Source organism: Melozone crissalis, unplaced genomic scaffold, assembly GCF_028551555.1.
Source record: "Melozone crissalis strain CALT ecotype California unplaced genomic scaffold, PUWL_Pcris_2 ptg000062l_1, whole genome shotgun sequence".
In the NCBI taxonomy this organism is placed as follows: domain Eukaryota; kingdom Metazoa; phylum Chordata; class Aves; order Passeriformes; family Passerellidae; genus Melozone; species Melozone crissalis.
Genome location: NW_026535840.1, coordinates 5,212,687 through 5,237,231, shown reverse-complemented (window position 1 = coordinate 5,237,231; position 24,545 = coordinate 5,212,687). Strand labels below are relative to the sequence as shown.

The 24,545-nt window shown below is 45.7% G+C and overlaps 1 protein-coding gene across 2 annotated transcripts in view; it reads right to left on the bottom strand.

The window, feature by feature from the left end:
• PRKG1 (protein kinase cGMP-dependent 1) overlaps nt 1-24,545 on the bottom strand; it is a 353,715-nt gene that overhangs the window by 112,309 nt on the left and 216,861 nt on the right. For both annotated transcript variants that reach the window (XM_054288351.1, XM_054288352.1), the window contains exon 5: nt 260-323. In XM_054288351.1, the coding sequence (XP_054144326.1) occupies nt 260-323 (64 nt within the window). The remainder of the gene's footprint in view (nt 1-259; nt 324-24,545) is intronic.

Genomic DNA, 24,545 nt, shown 5'->3' with positions numbered 1-24,545 from the left:
CCCCTCCTCCCCACCACTCACCCAGAGGCTGGAGAAGCTCACTCCCTTCTGGACACCACAGGAAATGATTGATTGGATAAAAATCCAATTAAAAATATATAAACCCTGTTCAAAACTGGATTCATTTTCCCCACAACTCCTCTCATGGCCCCGAGGGGTGCCAAACTGGGGAGCTGCTCTTTGGGGGGAAAAAGAAGAGGCTGGATAATGCCAGCAGAAGGTTCTGAGCTTGTGAAATCTCAATATTCAAAGCTCTTACCTCTTCCAGGACATCTGCAAGCTTACTGAGGATCTCCTCGGGAAGGCTCTGGAATGTGGGAACGCTGCAATAGAAAAAAAACCTCCATTAATGGATCCCTTTACACAGAGCACACATCCAGCTGCTTTCCTCCCCTCTGCCTTCCTGAGATTCCTCCCTCACGCTCTGGGGCTGAACTGGGAAAAAATATCATGGAAATCTGCAGGATGCATTTAGTGATGATGGGAGACCACTGGGATAAACCTCTGGAGAGCCATCCCTAAAGCTGGTAATCTACAGGAATAAACCACATGGACTCCATTTTCTTCATGGTGGAAAAAGACCCATCTTTAATCACATAACTCCTTTTTAGACAGTTTTACAGACCTTGTGTGAGACTTTAATTGGTCAGTAGCTTTCCTACCAATTATTGGTAATTAAGAAGTTGTTATTCTGTATTGATTGGTAACTCAAACCCCCAGTGTGTACATGCAGGAAAAGTTGTTTGTGAGAGATAGAAAAACGAAAACTATCTAATGGTGCAAAACCAGTTTATACAGGTGCTGGCTGTTTTTTACCCAGGAATAGATTGTTATGTTCATGAACTGCTCACACCAGGACTACTTTCACATGGGAACTTGTAAAGTGCAAGGCCAGCCACTGATTTTAGGAGCAGGTCTGACTTTATGAGGCCTTTCTTTATGATTTTTCTACCTTACTGCAACAGGATCCATTCAGGATCCACTGGAATTCCTGTGTGCCACAAACCTGCTCAGTGATATTCCTTCCTGGTCTGCTTCAGCCCCCCAGAAATAAATTGCAACCCTAAAAATGTTGATCAGTGAAGCAGCCACAGATAGAAGAGTGAAACCACACCTAGATGGACAGAGGGCAGAGCTCTGCAGCAATGAGCACCCATCCAAGCTTTCAGGGTGTTTCTGAACACTTTCCTGGTGGTTTCACAGCCAAATTTGTAGCTTTTCTTCAGCCAAAAAGGTGACTTGGTCCCTTGTTTGGCAGCAATTCCCTCAGCAAAGGCTGCCCAGGCCAGGCTGGGATGGGAAGGTGATGCAGCCATAAAGAGCCCCCTGAGCCAGGGCCCACAGGACTGCACCTAAGCCAGCCTGGAGCAGGACGGGGGACACGAGTTTGGGTCTCCAAAGCTGCAGGGAGTATCCTGACTTGGAAGCTGTATCTCCACTGCCTTACAGCCCAGAAGGCTGTGCAATTGTCCTCCTTGGAAAGACCCAAAAGCCATCAGGACATGCTCCATGGCAATCTGAACCAGAGGACCTCCAGATGTCTCTCCTATCCTCTCAACCAGCCTGTAATTTGCAATACTCTGGTTTCTCATCCTCTCTTTTCCATAAAAACCTGAGATCCATCATTATTCCCAGGTGATGCTGAAGGAAACGCACAGACACAACAAAAATTTAACCCAAAATACAGCATGGCCCAGAGAAGCTGTGGCTGGCCCTGGAAGCACCCATGGCCAGGCTAAATTATCCAGGCCAACCCTTCCATTTAATTAAAAAAATAATTTCAACTGAATCTATTTAATGATAAGACAAATCTGGACTGATAAATGCACAAAATATCACCTTTCATGCTCTCAACAACAGCTTTTTTTCCTTAGGAAGAACATTTTTAGTACTGGGAGCATGTGGGCCCACTTTGTAACAGGAGCAAGCAAACAACTGGACAGGAATCCTGTGACAGCAATGCCTAAGCATAAAATGAAAATTCATTACATCAATTCCAGCATTCCCAAATGAGGAATGAACTTATGGAAGAAGATAACAGCCTTGGACAAGTGGTCAGATCTTTGCCCCCTAAACTCCCAAATTGGGGGGAACTCACCACAGAGTATTTTTTAACAGATAATTAAGCCTAGGAAATCCAAGGGAGGGTAGTAAAAGGCATCTATTATAGACCAAATCCATTAAAAAACAGACAAATAGGCCCTAAGTTTTTAAATTCCAACTCTTACCATGAGAAAAGCCTAAAATTTCAACTCTGCAATAGAGCAAATAATAGGAAAAGCAATTTGTTGACAAAACAAACTTCAAATATATCATGGAATTACATCATCAATATCCCAGATTTAGGGGGGTTTATGGCAGGCCAGAATTCCCCTAAAGAGCCAGAAGTGACAAAACAGCCAGAAGTGACAAAACAGCCAAATATTTGAGTTTCTTTGAAAAGAAGAGAGCAAGATTTGATTTTGAGGTCAATAAAAACCTCCCTCTGCTCTCCACAGGACAATATTAAATGGATTCATAAAACAGAGTCTTGATTCCCTCCAAGAACTGCCTGGATTTTTGAGGGACTTGTGTGCAAAATAAGTGTTTCCATGATTATTTCCAGGTGGGTACTTGCCCTGAAAGGCAAATGGAGCCTCAGCTCTCCAGGGAGAGCCTTGAGCATAACAGCTGAGCTGCAAATTGCTGCAAGTGGGAAAACACGTGGGAGGGAGGCAAATGGGAGCAGAAAACCTCACAGGGAATCTTTGATCACCACAGCAAGAGGCAGGAAAATTGTATTTCCCTTTCTACAACTGTGTGAAAAAGGTATAGAAGGGCAAACATTCAGCCCTTGAGCTGGGATGTGTTTAGGGTGAAAAAAAAATCACAACAAACACTGCTCCAGCTGTCCAAAAAACAATTGTTCTGTCCAACAAAGCAGGGTCAAACAAACCCAGACTTTCTCCACCAAGTTATCCTCCCACTGCTGCTTAAATCCCATCAATAATGAAGATTTTTAACCACCCACTCCAGACAGTAACAGTGCTACAGCTGACAAAACAGATATTCTGGTATGCAACACTGAAAGTCTGCAGCAAAGACTGAAAGTTGTGACTTTTCTCCCTACCTGCAGTACAAGGACTTCACTTGTTCTTCTTGCTCCACAACCATCTCTCACTTTACCCAGAAAGAGCTGGATTTGATGATCTTGGAAGTTTTTTCCAGCTTAATGATTGGAATTTGATTATAGAAGAAACAAGAGCAGCTTGCCAACCTCTCCCAGCATGATGGGCTCCTTCCACTCTGCTCACCCAGTCCTTATAAGACTTTCTCCAGCTGCGTCTTATTCCACCTAATGAGGAATAATTTCTGCACCTGCCCTGAATCCACTCCCTGGATGAGGCTATGGAATCCAGCTGGGGATGAAATGGATATTCACAACTGATCTCCTCCTCACCTGCAGTCCTCAAAGTTTTTGAAGGCAATATTGGTGTAAAAAAGAATAGAGAGAAAATTATTTATGTGTTTGATAGGCAAAATACAGCCTATCAAGAGTGGATCCAGGCCACCCTACAGAGGCAGCAAACAAGGAGGCAAAGCAGATCCCTGGCTCCGGGAATTGAGTTTTAACAGAAAATGCAGTAAACTGGATGATTTTGATCCATCCACAAACAGCATTTTATCAGGAGAGCACGACTGCCACAAGTGAAGGACTTCACTTGTTCCTCTCGTTCCACAACCATCTCTCACTTTGCCCAGGAAGAGCTAGAATTGATGGTCTTGGAAGCTTTTTTCAGTTTGATGATTGGAATTCAATCCCAGAAGAAACAAGAGCAACTCACCAACTTCTCCCAGCACAATGGGGCTCCTTCTACTCTGCTCACCCAATCCTTATAAGGGATTTTCTCCAGCTGCTTCTTATTCTACCTAATGAGGAGTAATTTCTGCACCTGCCCTGAATCCACTCCCTGGATGAGGCTACGGAATCCAGCTGGGGATGGAATGGATATTCACAACTGACCTCCTGCCCACCTGCAGTCCTCAAAGCTCTTGAAGGTGATATTGGTGTGGAAAAGGATGGAAAGCAAATTATGCCTATTTGATAGGCAAAATACAGCCCAGGTTCCTCAGGAGAGTCCAGGCCACCCTACAGAGGCAGCAAACAAGGAGGCAAAGCAGACCCCTGGCTCCAGGATTTGAGTTTTAACAGAAAATGCAATAAACTGAATGATTTTCATCCATCCACAAACAGCATTATATCAGGAGAGCATGACTGCCGTGGCAGGGAATGGGATGAGGAACCTTCTCCTCATCCCTGTCCCTATATCCTGGACAGTGAGCAGGGGCAGGAGGAGAGGTGACATTCTCCTGGCTGCATTCCCCACTGCTCAGCCACAGAACACTGTGCAGGGATGATGGCAGTGTCTGGAGCCAGGAGAATTTCCCCTGGGGAATTGCTCCCTGTCTGCAGCTGGCTCCAAACGTGACACATTTTCCCAGAGAGCACCAGCTGCCAAATTCAGGGAAAGCAGCTGTGCTGAAACATCCCTGGACTGACTCCCTGTCCCCATGGAGGAGCAGGGACATGCACAACCCAAAGGTCATGGCTCCATCCCTGGGGATGCAGCCCCCAAGCTGCTCTCAACTTCCAGGTAGAAGCAACATCCCCATGAGCCACGCTTGGATTCATGCCTGTGATCCATCCTGGACTCATGCCGGTGGTCCATCCCATGGGATGGCTCCTGAGGAAGCAGCAATGGCTTCCAGGCAGTGCTGGCTGTGGCCCAAGGTGTTGTTTGCAGCCTCAGTCCCTGCCAGCTCTGACAGGACATTTATCTTCTGACACACACCACAGTCCGCAGGGCTGCTGGCTCTGCTCTGCCTCCAGGATACAAAAGCAGCCATTCACTCTCTAAATCCCTTTCAAGACTCATTCCCAAAGTTGTGAAGGGTGTTCAGTGAGGGTGCTCATCCAGCTCGGTGGCAGATGTTTCTCCTGGGTTAAGCCTGGACCAAAACCTCTCTTTTTTATTGCTGCTTGGCATCATCACAATTGCTGTTGTTGTCACTGCTTTGTGCCTTGAGTAAGCAGAGCTCCAGACTCCAACACTACAGTAAAAGGAAATTACGGCTGTCTGAGCTCCCTGAAACTTTTTGTTTGGCACCCCACTGGAATGAAGGCTGAAAAATGCAAATGTCCCTCTTTAGCACACTTGGGACGTCCTACTGCTCTGTCTCAGCTCCAAAAGAACTGAGGCTACAATCTGATCAGCGCCAGCTGATCCTTGATTTGGGATATCACCAAAAAATGGTGTTTTGGACAACTGAAGCTGTACAGGCAGCCTCCCACTGTTGTGTCAGGGAGAGAATGCTGGATCCATTAGGATCATGGCATCACTTCATAAAATGAGAGTGGCTGGGATTAGAAGGGACCTTATAGCCCACCCAGTGCCACCCTTGCCTGACCTTCCACTGTCCCAGGCTGCTCCAGCCTGGCCTTGGGCACTGCCAGGGATCCAGGGGCAGCCACAGCTGCTCTGGGCACCCTGTGCCAGGGCCTGCCCACCCTGCCAGGTACAATTCCTTTTGTGTTGCAAACTGCTGCATCAAAAAGATAATTCCTCTTTTCTGTCAGATTAATAAATATTGCTTTAAGGATCTGCTGGTGGTTATTTTCATTCACAGTACCCACAAGAGAAGTGGCAGAAATTAATTTTAGAAAAGGTGTATCTATTTCTCCAAAAACCTCAGTCCTTCCCCAGTCATACAGATCATTGTTAAGTCCAGGCTGGTTTTTGCTTGGATTCATGGAATTACTGAGGCTGGAAAATCCCTGCCAGCCCATGGAGTCCCAGCTGTGCCCCATGATCCCCACCTTGTCCCCAGCCCAGAGCACTGAGTGCCACCTCCAGCCCTTCCTGGGACACCTGCAGGGCTGGGCACTGCAAAGCTCCCTGGGCAGCCCCTGCCAAGGCCTGAGCACCCTTTCCATGCAGAAATTCACACCTGAACCCTTCCCCAGCTCCATTCCCTTCCCTGGACATGCTCCAGCCCCTCCAGGACCCTCTGGCTATGAGGACCCAGAACAGGACACAGCTCAAAAAATATTAGAGAACCAGGAGGAAGGGACAGGGAGGGTGACAGCCACTCACATTCCCATTAATTTCACTTTGCGTTGGCCTTGGAAGCACCTCATGGAGCAGAAGTCTCAGGAAGAGGAAAGAGATTTGCTCAGCAGGTGCTGCAGATGATTTGTCTGCTGTGCTATAGCCACACAGGCAGTAAACAATTCACAATTACTCATTTTGGAGAAGGTGAAAATGGAACAGCCACAGTTTGAACACTCTGCCACTCATTACACAGCCCTTATCAGAGAAATACAATCCTGAAAGAAGGTTGTGGGACATTTGTTTTCAGGGATCTGTTTATATCCTAAGCCCTGCTACAAACAGGAAAACAGGAGAGAAGCAGAACTGATCTTAGCCCTGATGAGCAAATCCTGAAGCAAATCAAATCCCACAATTTGCATTTTTCCCTCTTGTGCTGAAAGGATCCCAAGGGATCTGCTGACAACATGAGACCAGAACTCTCAGTGTCCCTGAGGGGAACCTGAAATGATCTCGGACTGGGGAACAGACAAGGATCTGACTCCATGTTTCAGAAGGCTTGATTTATTATTTTATGATATATATCACATTAAAACTATACTAAAAGAATAGAAGAAAAGGTTTCATCAGAAGGCTAGCTAAGAATAGAATAGCAAAAAATGATAACAAAGGCTTGTGGCTCGGGCTCTGTGTCCAAGCCAGCTGACTGTGATTGGCCATTAATTACAAACATCCAACATGGGCCAATCACAGATGCACCTGTTGCATTCCATAGCAGCAGATAATCAATGTTTACATTTTATTCCTGTGGCCTCTCAGCTTCTCAGGAGGAAAAATCCTAAGGAAAGGATTTTTCATAAAAGATGTCTGCGACAGCCATGTCCATCATTAACCATTCCTACCCACCACATCTGTGTGGTTTTGAACACTTGCAGGCGCTCTCCTTCAGCCCAGGCTCTGTTTATGTTCAATAAACAGAGCAGGAATTCTGGAGGAGTGTTTTGCCTTGCTCTGTCAATCCCTGCCTCTCCCTGACAAGGGTTCATTATCACACAGAGCCCTCCTACTGCATCTCCTGTGGCAGTCACTGGGGAGATGGGACTGATCTAAAAGAAAAAAATTCCATTGTTGATGTCAGTATGAGAGGGAGGGAGAGTCATCAGCAGGTATGTGAACCCCCTCCTCCCATTGCACATGAATTTACCCAGGATGATTCATCTTGAAAAGGACAATTGCTCCCTGAGAGCCACCAGGGCTCAGCAGAAGCAGCAGCCAGTCTGGGAACCTCAGTGAAGTTTGGGCAGGCACAGCTCTGGTTGCTCATCTCGAGGCACAGAGTTCACTGTGCTACTCCTGAGCCACCTCACAGAGGGAACCTGCTCCTGCTGGAATCCTTGGAGGACGGGATGGGATGATTTTGGGTCTAGCAGGTGGCATTTCTTCATATTTGCAAATCAAATTCAACCTGCAGTCCCAAAGCAGACCTTTTCTACCTTCCAACTCACCCAGCTTTTCCAACATTGTTGTATCACAGAACCCCGGGATCCCTGAGGCTGGAAAATCCCTGCCAGCCCCTGGAGTCCCAGCTGTGCCCAGTGCCCACCTTGTCCCCAGCCCGGAGCACTGAGTGCCACCTCCAGCCCTTCCTGGGACACCTGCAGGGCTGGGCACTGCAAAGCTCCCTGGGCAGCCCCTGCCAAGGCCTGAGCACCCTTTCCATGCAGAAATTGCTGCTGCTGTCCCAGCTGAGCCTCCCCTGGCCCAGCCTGAGGCCCTTTCCCCTTGTCCTGTCCCTGTTCCCTGGCAGCACAGCCCGGCCCCCCCTGGCTGTCCCCTCCTGGCAGGGAGTTGTGCAGAGCCACAAGGGCCCCCTGAGCCTCCTTTGCTCCAGGCTGAGCCCCTTGCCAGCTCCCTCAGCCCCTCCTGGGGCTCTGTTCCCTTCCCTGGACACGCTCCAGCCCCTCCATGTCCTTCCCGCATTGGGGACCCAGAACTGAACACAGCCCTGGAGGTCCCTCAGCAGGGCCAGCCCAGAGGGACAATGACTGCCCTGGTCCATCTGGCCATATTGTGTTTGATATAAATACACCGGTGATTAAAGATAAAAGCTGTCATGCAAAGCCTCATAGCCCTGAACACTGATTTTTATGATCCTGCATTTGCAATACAGCTGAAATTAAATTGTCTTTGACTTGCTCTGCAATTACCTCTTCAAAACAGTTTGCTGTCAAGGAGTTTCTCTCCTGCATTTTTTCCCCTTTGTCTAGGACATTTTATGGAAAATGGAACCTCAGCCTTCAACCTCTGGACAGACCCAAGGTGGGTGCACCAAGGCAATTTTCTGCTTCTTGACTGAACCACAGAATCCCAGGATGGTTTAGGTTGGGAGGGACATTAAAACCATCCAGTACCACCCCTGCCATGTGCAGGGACACCTTCCACTGTCCCAGGCTGCTCCAAGCCCTATCCAACCTGGCCTTGCAACACTGGAGCACCAGAATGAAGTCCAACAAAGACCAAGTAGAAAACAAAATATTTCTGGGACTCATTCTCACAGTGTGCCTCAAAAGAGATCCTTAACACTGGTCAATGAGTCAAAATCACAGTGAGTGTAAACAAGGGACAAATGGCATTTGCATGCACGGGCTATTGTCTCTCTTTCCTCCAAATTGGGTATTTACAACATATCCAAGACCAAATGAAGGCAGGAATCTTGTGTCTAAGAGATTTCTGCTGCACTTGACAGCATCATAATCATCTCTTTTTCATGGAGCCACTGACACCCTCTACAAGCACAGCCCTGTTTGCTGCCGGAATGCTGCGTCCTCCTTTTAACCAACCCCATTAAATGAACATATCACAGAGATCACCATCATTTGCTGCCTTCAGAATTACATGTACACAACAGAAAGATAAGCTGTAAATGTTTTTTAACGTCCTCTGAAACACCAGCTTTTCACCTTCTCCTGGGCAACCTCCCCAAAGCAAAGGGACCTGAAAGGGCCAGGAGCTGCTGGAGCTGAGCAAGGGCCTGGAGCATGTGGGTGCCCTTCCAGGCCAGGCTGAGGGAGCTGGGGCTGCTCAGCCTGGAGAGGAGCCCCAGCTGAGAGGGGCCCTCAGGCCTGGCTGGGCCTGGCTGCAGGGAGGGGCAGAGCAGGGCCCAGGCTCTGCTCCGGGGCCCAGCAATGGCACCAGAGCCACGGGCAGGGCCTGAGCCCAGCAACTGCCCTGCACAGGAGGCGCAACTTCTGCCCTGGGCAGTGCCCAGCCCTGAGCACATTGCCCACACAGCCTGGGGGCTCTCCTCCCTGGGGCTGGGGCACAGCTGGCTGCACACAGTGCTGTGCCCTGGGCTCTGGGATGGCCCTGCTGGAGCAGGGAGGGGACACCAGGTGTCCGCTCAGCTCCTGCAGCCTCACACACCCTGGCATCCTGCGTAATATTTAATTACTTTTTCTTAATTGCTCCCTTACACAGGCGTTGAGTGAATCTCAGAATTCACAAAGCATTAAAACACCTAAATATTTACCTTTTTTGTTGTTACTTACTATGAAAAGAATTTAAAAACATGGATGTCCTGCCCAACACATTCCTAGGTTGGAAGCTAGCAGGGGTGACCCCATGGTTGGCAGCATCATCAAATCCCAGACACTGGGTTTGGGAGCAACCTTGAGCTCCTCACTCTGGCTGATACATCTGAGATGATTTATGGAGGGACAATTCCAAAGAAAATCCCTTCTGAGTGATCACCAGAGGATCACTTCTGAGCTCACCAATGAGAACCGACTTCCAAGAAAAAATCAGTTACCCCCCAGAGAAATAAGCCACAAAACATGGTACCAAAATCCAAAGAATTTTGTTCCTTTTATGGCAAGAACCCATCACAACCATGCCAGGATGAAATCCTGGGATTAGCCCCATGAAAATCCACCTCAGAGGCATTTGAGACCTTTCCACAAACAAGCGGTGCTGTGCCAACCCCTGGGATCCCCAGCAAGACCCCCAGAACATCCAAACCAGCCCAGCTCTATGATCTCAACCCATAAAGGGGCAAAACCCCCTTCCTCGTGATTTATTACCTGCACAGAATCCCAAATATTTTTAAAGTACCTCTAAAGCCAAGGGTGGGACATACCTTTCTCCAGGATAAGCCTGAGTCCTTTATTGAATTAAAGAAAGGAGAAGGATGATTTAATCCCTGATTTTACAACTCTGTTGATTCTCCCTTTTCATCTTGGAGACCAAAATTTCCTATGCACAGCAAAGCCTCTGCAGCTGGAAATGAATTAAAGGTTGAGGATTTTCAAGGGGCCTGGGCTCCATTGGAGAAATAATCAAATAAAGCCTGACAGATTCCACACATGGCTCGAAAATACAATTGTTTATGAAAACATAATCTCAGGAATATTAGAGACAGACGAGCAGCATAATGGGCAATAAAAAACCCAAAATAAAAAAAACCCTCTGTGCTGGGAAGCCAATTGCAGTAATTCTGTATAATTCTGTTCTCCTGCTGTCAAACCCTCTCAGCTTCTCACAGGCTGGTGATTCCAAATCCAACCCTCAATTCTTGATCCTACACCCAGGCTCAACCCAGTCCCAGCTTCTTCTCCCAGCACAGCTCATCTGGGGTCGGTGATTCCAAATCCAGCCCTCAGTTCTTGATCCTACACCCCGGTTCATCCCAGTCCTGGCTTTCTCTCCCAGCACAGCCCATCCAGGGCTGGTGATCCCAAATCCAACCCTCAATTCTTGATCCTACACCCAGGCTTATCCCAGTCTTTTTGGGAGCAGGACACCCAAGCTTCCAACTGGAGCATCTCTAGATGATCCATGAGGGCAAAGTGCAACATTCCAGGTCCAAAGCAGTTTAGAAAAGGGGAGGAACGTTCTGGTCAGTGGTCACCAGCGAGACTGACCAGCCATGGAACAGCCCCTGTCCTGCCATCAGAGAGAAATTATTCCTAGGGACGTTTCCTTTGGATCGAACACACATCGGATCCATCCCCACTTGAATCCCAACAGATGTTTCATTTTTGCTCTCTCCAGCATTTTCTCTTTTCCATTATTTTCTCCAGTGCAGCATGAAAGCTTCACTAAATTCCACCAATTTGTTTAATTAATTGCTGTTCAACAGATGATAAAGGTCAGCACATGACAGGGTTATCCCAGGAAGAGAATTCCACCAGCACCCTGCTCCATTATTTCCTAGGCTTGTGGTTGAACCTCCAAACCTTTTCTTCTTGCCCTGTTCCAAAAAGTGATGAAGACAATCCTGGAACTGGAGCGGTTGGGAACATCTGTGGGCTCCCTGGTTGATATTTGGACAGAGAAATAATAAAATGCAGGACAGAATTCCAGGATTTCTATGGCAGACGTGAAGCAAACAGAAGGGAAACTTCACCCCACTTTAGTCCATTAGGAGATCAGGGAAGGGAGAGGACAGGGAAGATGGATCCAAAAAGAAGAACCTGGTTCTGGTGCTGAGTTTGTGCCCTGAGCCCTGCAATCCAGGATTTCCTACCCTGTCTCTTTTCCCAGAGCAGATCCAAGAGTCTGGACATTCCCAGAGCCCATCCTCATCCAACAATGGCTCCACCAGCCCATCAAAACTGATTTTAAAGTATAATTTATGCCAGTCAGCTTTATTTCATTTTTTTCATTGAAAGAAGGTCATAATGATACGATTATGACTGTCTTGCAGATCTTATTTTCTGTACATTGATTTATGCAAGGCCACATTTCAACTTGATTAAAACCACCATTCAATGTGTTTTAGAAGGAAACACTTCAGATTAAAATCTGACTCATTGACAGATATCAAAATACTGTTAAAAGGAGCCAGCAACAGGTGTTGAAAGCACTTCCATAAATCCATTCCTGGTTCCCTGTCATTCCTGATTTATTGATGATCATTCCACATGTTTACAGATGATTCAGTTTACTCCTCTGGGGTGATTAATGTCTAACAAAATTCCTTTTAATGACCCACACATGCTCAACAGCTCAGTTGTGGACCAGGCACAGAGATCAGGGCAGCAGCACCGGGGTGGGCACACAAGGATTGATTTAAAATGGGTTTTTCCCAATAACATCCCCCAAAAATCCCATTAAGTGTCATTGGAATAACACATTTGTCACTTAATATAGATTCAGAGTGGTTATTACCCACATGGGAGGAAGATCAGGTGGCAAAGATCATCTACTGGTGAAGGAAGGCAAAGTCCAGTGGCTTTAGAAAGCCCATAAACTGAGGTTTTGTCTCATTCCCCCATTTCCAGCAATAGGGAAAGGACTGGAACAGCACCATGCAGGGCAGAGTTCTGTCCACGAGGGAGCCAAGGACACAAGGCTGGATATTTTCTTATCAAGAGGTGCTTTTACCTTTCTCCAGTCAAAATCCAGTGAGGGCTGCAGTGGAGCTGAGAAGCTTGGGGACATTGTCCCTTATCCATTGTCCCTTAGATCTGGAACCTCATGGAGAAAGTGCTGGGAACACTTTGCCAAGGATTGGGATTTAATGAAATATCAGTTTAACCCGGAACACAGGGCAACAGAAGGTCCTGGATTCCTGGTGTTGTTTGGAAGGGTAAATCCCATTAGCCCGGACAGAAAAATCCAGATTGCAATCCTGGTTTCCTCAGAGGATCCAGGAGCTGCTGACATCTCCCATCCTCGAGCTGCAGAGGAGTAGAGGCTGTGTTGGACAGGACATCTGCTCCCTCCAGATTCTTCTGGGATGGTGGTGGTGGGATCGGCTCAAGCTCAGCTGTTTTAAAAGAAGGTTTGGAGCAGATAATCCCTGCCAACATGAACTATTCCATTATTCCATGCCCTAGAAGCAAATGCTGATTCCTCCTGCATTTACCTCCTCTGGATAAGGACTTGCACTCTGATTACTTGTTTCAAGTGACATTGTTTTATTTTCAACACCACCTTTTATCTCCCCACAGAGCATTCCAAATCCCATGCCTACAGATGTGTATGCCTGCATGCACAGATCCCAATTTGCTTTGAGTTTTATCTTCCCAGTTTTCCAGTGGTTTGGATTTTCTTGTTAAACCAGATTCTGATTGATTCCTGGTGTGCTCTGGCCAGCTGGTTCTGCTCCCCCTCCTTGTCAGCAGCTTAACAGAACAGTGATTCACGGCAGGTCAGCTGGAATTTGCTCAATTATTAACAACTTCAGGATTTTTTACCATCCCTCTGAGGACACTTCAGCCTAAGCCTGATTTGTCTTCATCTCCAGCTCAATTCCACAGCACAAATCCTGTGAGTTCTTTGAGCTGGTGTTCAGTGCATGGAATGCCCTTTTCTGACTTCCCCTACCCTTTAAAACACTGATTTCTAATTGCATATCGAGCTGCTGGGGCACCCAGTGAGTTTTTGTCTCCATTGAGCTGCACAAACTCTTTTCATCTCCTTCCAGAAATAATTATGCTGCTTTATCAGTGTCTATATGAAGCTTAAATTATTCCTCCGAATATGCATTAACCTGTATTTTTTTTGGAGTGACAAAAATTGGCCCAGTGAAGTTACTCCAGTGATTACTGTCCCTGTTAGTTTCCAGTAATCCACGAGATGTATTTATTGGCAAGTCACTTGTGTGGTATTTCCAGAGACAGTACATAATTGAATTTAAAATGCATTCCTGATGCCCGTAAAAGCAATAAAAATGTCACCCTCTGCCTGCACATTAAAAATTCATCCCATGCAAGGAGAGGACAAATGCATAAAATGATCATTATGATGTGCAAATGGACTCGGTGCAGGAAAACCAGACCCGTCCCTGCCTGGACATAAAAACATTAAGATATCAGAGCACAAATGGCACCATTTAGAGAACTTTTAAAGGTGCTGAAGAGAAAATGCTCCCATTAGTAGCATGACTAAGGCTTGCTAAAATGGGATTTGTACCAGTATTAACAACAGTGTGGCTCCAGTGTGAAAGCAGAATTAACTCCCTGAAATAAAAACAAACCAAAACCCCCATTCCATGTTGGTGATCCTACCCAGGCAGCCACATTATGTGACTCCTTTTCTCATGAGCATTTATGAGCATTTTAAATCTCTTCCCACTCAGGACAGAACTTCCACACTTATATATGGCCCAGAAACTCATCCCTGACTTCACCATGCACAGGTATCCTTGGAAAACCCAGCCTAGGGAGGTGCTGCCCTTGTCCTTTACCTTCCAAAGGCTTCTCAGTGCCAGAGGGCAGGGCTGGATGGGATGTTGGGAATTAGGAATTGTTCCCTGGCAGGGTGGGCAGGCCCTGGCACAGGTGCCCAGAGCAGCTGTGGCTGCCCCTGGATCCCTGGCAGTGCCCAAGGCCAGGCTGGACATTTGGAGCAGCCTGGGATGGTGGAAGGTGTCCCTGCCACGGCAGGAGGTGGAACTGGATGGGATTTAAGGTCCTTCTAACTAAATTCTTTTCGGGATTCTATGATTCTATACAAATCTACTTTTTTCTGGGCTTGTCATTGACACCTGTGGTATCACAGTGCTTCTTCCCCTCCTCTTTCATTTTTGTCTTGGCTAAAGAACTTTCATCACTCTCTGCCCAACTCTTACTTTCTGTCTGCTCAGCACAAAGTAATTTACAGGTAATTAAGCACATTGTGAGTCATTACCTCCTCTCCAGATTCCCAGGGGGAGTCTCCAAATTGAGTCCAGATGCAGAAATTAAAACCCATCTTTTTGCTCACACAGATTAATTTTTCATAGGAGGGGGCTATTACAAATTCCTCCTGTTTCCACCTCAGAATTTACTGACTTTGTTTACCACAGTCCTGAGGTCCAGCCTTGGTCATGGAATCAGAAATCTGTGGAATGGGTTGGGTTGGGAAGGACCTTAAAGCCCATCCAGTGCCACTCCTGCTAGGGGCAGGGACATCTTCCACTGTCCCAGGCTGCTCCAAACCCCATCCAACCTGGTCTTCAGCATTTCCAGGGATTCCAGCCATTCCGCCCTGAGCAGCAGGTTCAGGGCAGCTCAAGAGTGAGAAAATAACTTGATTTTGAATTCCCAGACATGAATCCCTAATTTTTGGCTCAGAACAAGCGGGGAAAAGGGCAGAGCTCCATTGCTCTCCACTTTGGTGAAGGTCCCTGCACTTCCTCCCAGTTTGAGTTCAGTTGGAAGCTCCCAAAGAGGAGCACCATTCTCTGTTTTCCTCAAATCAACACAAATTTAACTCTTCCCATTCAACAAAGGGGAAGATGCCAATGGTTAAAGGCCTTTCCCTGGTCCTGCTCAGCTCCTGAACCAAACTCCTACCCCAAGCTCCCATCACTGAGAATTCTCTGTGACACAACGAGAGCCACTGGGAGTTAGGGGCACAAAAGATTAAATAATCAATTTACCAAATTTATAATCTGTGGGCATTTAGTGATCAAATCAGTTCATTTTACTCAGCAGTGATTTCATGCTCAACATCAACTTCTGAACAAGATTCCCCTCTCAACAAGTGCCAGGGGCTATTTCCTGTAACATCATCTTTTGTGCTAATTATTGCCTATCTTTAGATCAATATTTCTGTATCTTTGTGAGGGGAGAGCACTGCTTGTGTGGGGAAGGCAGCCTGCCAGGCCTCCAGACACTCCACATAATGAGATGCACATTTAACAGCTCTCTGTAATCACATTAAAGCCTTTGTGCCTCATCTTTCCTGGGCTCTGCTGAGACAAAACACAACAATTACCAGGTAAAGGATGTGAACTTCACTCAGGAGAGATGATTGGAGATGTGCACATACAGAATCATTGCTAATCTTCAAGCACAGAAACAAGAATTTATCCAATTTGTACGTCTTCCAAACAAATCCACCTGGCAAACTGTGGGAGCACCCAAGTTTTGGAATGGTCAAAACTGCTTGATTCTGTCGTAGAAAATATTGAAACAAATATTCCTGGCTTTCCTGAGAAACTCTTGATGAGTTTTCATTCAAATATGGGTTGGTTTTAGTTTGGAAATGACAGCTTTTGAATGACACAGATGTAAATCTCACTTTTATTTCATTCCCCATGGAGTTTCTTCCTGGTAAAGGTTATGCTTCATGCCAGAACAAACTGCAAACTGGGGGGTTTGCACCTCTTAAAATCCAAGTCCAATTTCATGCCCTGGGTTATTTAAGGAAGAAAATAAACCCCATCACCTTCACTTAATGCTCACCTTGTCCCAAATTCCAGAGGACAGGTGGAATATTGGGAATGATGTGAATCACAGAGGGATACAAAGGAGCTAACAGCAAGCCTGTTAGCTAAATGAGCAAGAAGAAGCTAAGAAGCAAGAAGAAGCTGATACAGAGTTCTCTCCAAAGCTGTAACCAAAAAGACCAAGAGAAGGGAAAAACTGAGGAAAAATAAGAAAACTTTACAGCTAGACAAAGTATTTTTAAAAAAACAGTTGAAGTCACTGTAACTTTTCACCAGTAGTATTATGTTAACTTTTTGTAGCCAATAATTAAAATAAAAAGTATAAACAATTAAAAAGTATATAAAAAATCAACCACGTTCAATAATAAAAAGTTACCATCTAAAACTACTTGTAACCTCTGCTTTATATCACAACCACCTCAACAGCAACAGAGGACAAGCTGGAGGAGCCAGCACCATCCATCATCTTCTAAAAACACATCCACCACATCCTCACTGCTCTCACCCACCTGGGTGCAACCCTGACACCACACAGAGATAACCCCAGGGAGATTAGGAGAGAGCAGATAACTAAAAACACTGATAATTCAACTCTGAGAAACAACTCAGTAAGGAATGATCTGACACCCTGCCTTTGCTCTACCAGTAATTACAGAGGTTGTTGAGGCTTTTTCCAGGAAAGAACCTGCCACTCTGTGCAAAGAAATAGGAAAAGCTCCCTAAACACCTTAGGAATCATTTAAAATACTCATTTACCTGCCAGATTAGCCATTGATGAGCTCACCAAGCTGCAGGCTAAATGTGAAACAAATAATTGCAAGGCAGCAACACACAGGATATAAATTGTATAGACACCAACTCACTGCATTAATCCCATATTTATACATCCTCCAGCCTCCAGTTCTGCAGAGATCCAACCTAAACACAACCTAGACACAGGAACTGTCCCATTTCCTCATGAATCATGGCTGTTATCCATGAATGGAAGAAAATATTGCCACAATATTTCCCTCACACCTCACGTTGCACCCAAATAGCAAAGCAGGGGCTTTTCCTGAGCCAGGGCTTCATCCCCAGCAGCATCATTCTGTAATGTCAAGGCCAAAATTAGCTCCCAATTCCCTGCCAAGGAGCATCCAGGGCTGTCCTCATGCACATCCCAGAGGTCAGGGCAACACAGAGCTGGAGTTAATGAGCTTTTAGTTTGGAATTGTGCCCAGATCTTTACTTAGCTTGGCCTTCAGACTCCTCTCACACACTTCACAGTGCAGATATGCCCCTGAGTCCTGTGCTACAACAGGTGGATCCAAAGATTGTACCTATTTTTCCTCTTGATTTGGGGTTTTTGGGGTTTTTTTGGTGTTTTTTTTTTTGGGGGGGGGGGGGGGGTTTGTATATAGGACATGATTTGGCTGCACTCAGCACTGACAAACATTAAAATCCCTCTGTCAGAAGGGTCTGGATGAACTCATTCATTTTACACTCCCTCTACAGGGGAAGTAATAATTCCCTTTATTTCAAAGCTCCTCAGAGCTGGCCTGTGCTATTTTGGTTTTGCCTGAACAAACAGAGGACTGGCCACGTCTCCCTTCCCAGAGGATTCCAATTAGCACCAGGATCACACCAAGCTCATCCCAACACCCATCCCAAGGGCTCTGTGTTGGTTAAGAGTTAACTAAAGTGACAGCTCACCAGACTCCTGATGAAATTTTTGCTCTTATTGAAATGCCTTTTTTCATAACGCTTTGTCACAAGAAAATGAAAATTAAAAAATAAAATCTAAAAAAAATCATGTCCCAGCCTTTTCCAGTAGGGAGAAAAATCCATTTATATTAGGAAGAGATGAGGTTAAGTGACAGCATCAAATCTACACTGGAGCTTTCTGATTTCCAGCCAATTACCACCAATCAGACCATGTGAAGGGCTAACACCTTGCCTTGGCTTTTGCCATGGTGTTTTTCACTGAGCCCATGACAGGAAGGTGGCCATGACAGGAAGGTGGCCATGGCCAGTGAATTTCTCTTATCCCAAGGTCACTTATTTCTTAAAAGAAAGAAGAAAGCACTCCATTACTCTGTGGGCACAATTCCAGTTATCCTGAGTTTTCCCCTCTTCCCCAGCCATGGCAATTGAACTTCCACTGATGTTTCAGGCCAGAGAATTCATTTCAGAGCTGTGTTTCTACATCCCCCTTTCTAACAGAACCCAAAGTGTGTCTTTATCCACCACCACGTTACTGGGAACTCTCTGGGAATTGGTGCCAGGAGAAAGCAGCCATGGCAGAGGCTGTTCTCAACAAGGCTGAAGTCCTGGATGTGCAAAATGCTGGATTTTTGTACTAAAAACCCACTTAGGGAACCCTAAAGAGATTCACAGCAAAATGCTGGATCTTTGTGCTGAAAACCCACTTAGGAAACCCTAAAGAGCTTCACAGCAAAATGCTGGGTCTTTGTACTAAAAACCCACTTAGGAAACCCTAAAGAGCTTCACAGTAAATTGAAACTTCAATGAATCCTTCATGAAAATAGGAGGAACTCCAAGTTATCTACGAAGTATTGATGGACACTGCAATTCCTGCTGGGATCTGAGGTTTTCTACCTCCATTCCAATCTGAGGCTTGGAGAATGCTGTCATTTCTCTACCTCCATTCCAATGAGGCTTTGGGAATGCTGTCATGATGGGCAGGAATTCAGGGACCAGCTAGAAGGGACAGCTGAGGAACTCATCAAACATTAAACATTCACCATGAGCCCTGTCAGCACTGTGAGGTCTTCAAGTGCATCCCTTGGAAGTTTAATTTTGGGTTCCTCATGAGAAAGGGCTGTCAGGGAAGGGAGCAGAGCTGGGGAAGGGGCTGGAGCCCCAGGAGGGAGCTGGGGGAGCCCAGAACTGGACAGAGCCCTCGAGGTGCGGCCTTGAGCAGTGTGAGAGGAGATGTGGAGCATCTGCCTCACATCAACCCCACCACCCTCTGCGTTTCCCTGGCACCAATTAAACATCAAAAGCATTAATTACCTCTCTCCAGGCCTGCCAGCCCTGCCCATTTAATCATCTATCCATCATCCCTCCTCAGACAACAGTGTCCCCAGCCTGTCTGACCCCAAACCAACCCCACCCTCTGCTCTGCCCTCTTCCTCAGAGCCTCTTCATCCTGGGAGGAATCCAGCACCCAGAGAGATGAAATTGTTCATTTCTGAAGCAGCCTGTCGATGATTTATTCAGCCCCAAAGCTGCATTTTCCATCAAATTAATGCTCCTCCAGAAGGCTTTGCTTGGCATTGTGGATTTGCAGGCAGGCTCCAGTTTTCATTAGGCTCCAAAGGCAGTTTAGAGACAGAGTTTTCAAACATGAAGCCTGAGACATCCTCCTTGTAATTAGGCTGTGCTCAAACTTTTCCACCAGCTGTGCAGAAAAAGGCCCTTTTTTTCTTTACTTTCTCTCCCTAACATTCCATAGATTCTAACATATTTTAGCCCAGTTTCCTTTGGAATTTTCTAAAATATTACACCAGAGACATTCTAGCTGGTTTTCCATCATAAACCCAAGACAAGGAACAGTTTTGCAAGGAGAAGAAATCCCACCACTCATCACTCTGACCCTGGCAGACTCAACATTCCCACAGGAGCACGTCTCCTCCCATGGATTTCCATGGCTAATCAGATGCAATCCAGGACACTGCAAGGAAATTCAGGCATTTCCTCTTAGAAGAGATGGAAAAACACAACAGAGAACCTAAATTTCACCCTCTAACCTGTCAAGAAATGCTCAGGTTCCTCCCTCATTTGAAAAATAATCCTAATGATAAAGACAATAATCCTCTTATCACACAGGAGCTGATGTGGTTGTGAGCCAGACAAATGGAAAGAGTTTGGAAGCCTCCAGCTGCATTTCTGCCCCTGTATGAAGAGTTCCTTACTTGGCCTGATCAAAAAAGCAAAATATTTCCAAGCAGACTCCTGGCCCTGCTGAAATCCTTCTCCTCTGAGGAGAGCAGACTGTCAGCTGCTTTGGGAGGGATCTATTTGTTATCTGAGTAGGAAAATCGACACAAGAATGGGCACTGTCTGGGTGATAACAGGCTGGATAGGGGAATAAATGGCTCTTTATGAGAAGTGTCAGGCACGAGGATGAGCTCTGAAATATCTGTGATAATCAAATGGCTGCACACTGTCCAAGGGCTCCCAAAACACATCTGGAGGCCAGAGGAAGGGGAGTTTAATGGGTCAGGAGAAGATTCAAAAAGAAGGTTAAGAAACAGACCCAAATTATGTGGTTCCTGCTTAAGGTAAGCATCATTGGCTGAGGCTGAGGGAGTCAATAAGTCCTAAACCTGTGTTTATACTTTTGCCTTGATTTCCAATCCATTGATGAATAATCCAATACTGATCACTGAGCAGGAGCTGAAGGTTCTTCAGCTCTTCAGGCACCCTGGTGACATCCTGAGGGACTTTGTGTGTGTGGGACATGAGGGGAGCGCCACAATCTGGGGAAATCTGCAGTCATACCAGAGAGGGACAGGGATGAACATCAAACCACTTGATATTTCCCAACAGTTCCAGGATTAGTTTATAAATTAAGGGATAAAACCTGTTGTATTCTACTTCCAGATGTCTCATCCTTTACAATTTACCAAAATTAATAATTTGTAATACTCAAATACCAAGCATGGCTGTTCCTCTGTCCTCTGCCCCAGCAAGGGACTGAACAACTGCCCTGAGCAGTTTCTAGAGCTGATGGTTCACAGTTCCAGAGATTCTCACCAAAATCAGCAAAATAACACCCAAACAAGTCTTGCCCCACTATTCTGGGACAAGGATGCCTCAGGTTTAGCTTTTATAATTTTCAGATTCTGTGCTGCTTTAGTGGGTGGTCTGAGCTTCACATTAAGGGATGGTGAGCTCTCTTCACAGAGCAGGGGGACAAAACAATTCCTTCTCTAGCTGGGGACCAAGGACAAATGATCCAAATCTCAGGCCCAAGAGCACAAACAACGTGGGCTGAAGAGAGAAAAGAAAGAAGGATGGGACTCTATAACCTAAAGCTGTAATTAGACAATTAACTCCAAGATGCAAATGGAGCAGAACTGATCAAAGTGACAGACTCTGTGACCGGGTGCCCATTTTGGGACCATTTTGGTTCACCTTGGGTGCAGCCCTGGCTGGGCTCTTGTGCTGCCCAAGGTGGATCCATGGAGGAGATCCTTTTAATAAATCCCAGCTTTATTCTTTAACTTTGTCTGGCCTCTGCTCTAGCTCAGCCTTCTCAAAGCATCCCCTCCTCCTGAAGGAAACCTCAAGGAAGCCATGCAGGGTGTAGCTGCAGATCCCCACTCAGACATCACACCACCTTTCAGAGCCCCGTGTCTCAAGTCACTCTAGAATGTGATCAAAATATTTAATAATTGCATCTACTTTAATTCTGGCATCAAAAAGCCCCAGTCTTTCACTCCAATCCCTCCCATCACTCCACTCTTCTCCACATTTTAGTAAGCAACACAAAACAATCCCCTTGCTATGCACAGCCATCAATATTTCAATCCCAAATGATCATTTGGAAAGGATGAGTGACTTCAAACAAACCCTAACACCTCAATAAATCTCCAGTTGTGCCTAATGTTCTGCACTGAGCTGTGAAGAGCTGGAGCTGCAGAAAGCACAATCTGAAGGATTTGAAGTCCTGTCACAGCCTGCTTTGCCCTGGAGCTCAAAATTCCTGGGCCAGGAGCCAGGATTGGGCTTGACTTGATGCAAAACTCCTGACAAGAAGAGTTTTCTTTCCCTGAACAGGCAGGATATGGGATGGAACCACCCCTGAAGGCTCTGAAGCACCACTGACGGTTGGATTCCAGAAAACTTCAGAACATTTGTTTTATCAATGATTTCACCCTGTTGATCCATCTGTACCTGACATCCCACTCTGCAGGTGCTGAAAAGTAAAATGTGATTCTTATTGTGGGCAAAATGAATAACTGATGACAAAAATCCCACAAAGAAAAGCAGCACTCATCTTTCAAAAAAAAAAAAAAAAAAGAAAAGGAATTTGGAAAACAAAAATACCAAGTAAAAATAAACACCATTATTTTTAAAGGATAAAAACCAGAGGAAAAAAAAGTCCAAGATTTAATTCCTGGCATCATCTTTTCAAATTCTCAGTAGAAGCACAACAATAGAATAATCTATAAATAGAAGGCAGCAAGTTAAACCCAAACCAGGCCTTGTGCCTCTGGAGATCACAAGTGGGTCTCTGAGGGTGTTTTTTTCCTCACTGACAGAATCAAAAAGGGGGAAAAGGACATTGTGGTTTTGTTCTCCTTGGAAATGTAAAGACAGGATCTCACAGAGCACAGCAACCTTGTCAGTAAATTAGTGTTTATCTCATCAAGTAAACTCTGAGGTGAATGAAAGGTAAAAAATAAAAACAGAAAACCAAAAATTCCAATAGTGGAAGGTGTCCCTGCCCATGGCAGGGGTGGGATGTGTTGATCTTCAATGTCCCTTCCAACTCAACCCATTCTTTAATTCTATGAATCAGCAATATTAAAATGAGATATTGACTTATTGCAATGTATATTAACCAACATTTCAAACCCAGCTGACACCAGAACTGAAGAAATTAATCCTCCCCTTCCATCATGACATGAATCAACAGGAACCTGACCCTTCTGCCTCCTTTGCCTTTCTCCTCCCCTTTCCCCGTGGTGCATTGCCTCCAATAAGGATTTCCTTAGTTTAAAATGTGAATTGTCAATATTTAACCTCTCTCAGTGAGCAGTACCCGCCCCAGCCCCCTCCTGCCCATTCCCAGCATTCACAAGGGGTTACAGAGACTAAACTGCGGCTATCAAAAAAATTCAACACAAAAAAGCATTTCAAGAAAAACCTGAGCCTGGCTTTTTCCACAAAACAAGAAAGACAATTTTTCCTGTTAAAGGGCAGCAGGAATGGACAGTTTGATCCCATGGAGCATCCTTTCAGTTCTGCTCCAGTGCCTGCCCGTGCACCGTGGAACAGCAAATCCAACTCCTCCTGCTCAGCTGCTTCCCTGGCCATGCCCTCAATGTCCCCAGCACAGCCTGGATTTCAAATCACATAGCAAAAACCAAACACACCAGGCAGACAAGAGGTGGGGCTGTTTCCAGAGCTGCTTTTCCATGCAGGGGATTGAAATCCCCCAAAGGCTGGGCTCACACTTTATGGATGACCCCAAGAGGTGCAAGGATGTCCTGAGAGCTCCTGTGGGTGTCCCCACCCTCTGCAGCTTCTCACATCCACCCTCCCTGGAATCCCTTCCCTGCCTCCCCAAGGAATTTTTTTTCCTTCCTGGGATTCAAGGCTGTCTGTGTAAGGAGATTTTCCCCCCAGTATCCACCCCTAAATCTCGACTCTGCCTCCAAGGTGACACCAAACATCCCTCACCCTCTCCTGACTGCTTCCAGGGCCTTGGAGGAATTGGAATTTACACCACAGACCAAAATCCACAGCCTCTTTTAACTGAAGGAACCTTCTTTCATTTATGAAGCCTTTTTTGGGAAGAAAAAATTGCAATATTTAGTCTTTCAAGGCATTCTGATCTTATTATGTTTAGCAGGAAATTCTTGCCACAGGTTGGTTTTCTCCCCCAACTTTTATTCCCTGGGCAAATTAATTTAACAAATAGTTGTTTCCTTAGCTGCAATATTCTGATTTTAATTAAATGGAATGATTTTTAGGACTGCCTTGAGAAAGAAATCATTGTAAGCCTGGAACAGTGAATATTGCAGTGAGAAGTACAGAGGCATTTAGCACAGCTGTGACCTCACTGCACTTGCGTAAGGACAAATATATTCAATTACACACAAAAAGCACAATTTGGGCTGAAAACTAGAGATTAATTCAACAAAATTCCCCTGTACCATCAGGAGTTACTAAACCCACAACACAAAATTACATTTCACTTTTCACTGCTGGTTGCTCTATGATCTACCTTGACCTAATATTGATTTAGTCACATATTGAGCTACCAAAAATCTGAGTTTCCAAGGGAGTCACTGCTCTGATTCATCTTGCAGGTTGTCTTAAGTTGCAACGCAAGATGTAACCAAAAGTATATATTCTGTTACCAGGTGGGGGACTGTTCTTTATCTTTTCCATGACTCATCCCCCTCATAACTCCGGGGGGATATCTTCTGTTCATGGGCCAGCTGTAATAACCAGGTGGAGCAGTTTTCTTTATCTCTTCCACAACCAATCCTCCCTCCAGGAGATCTCTGCTGTTCATGGACCATTAATTATTAATTATTTTCTGTTCGTGGGTCATT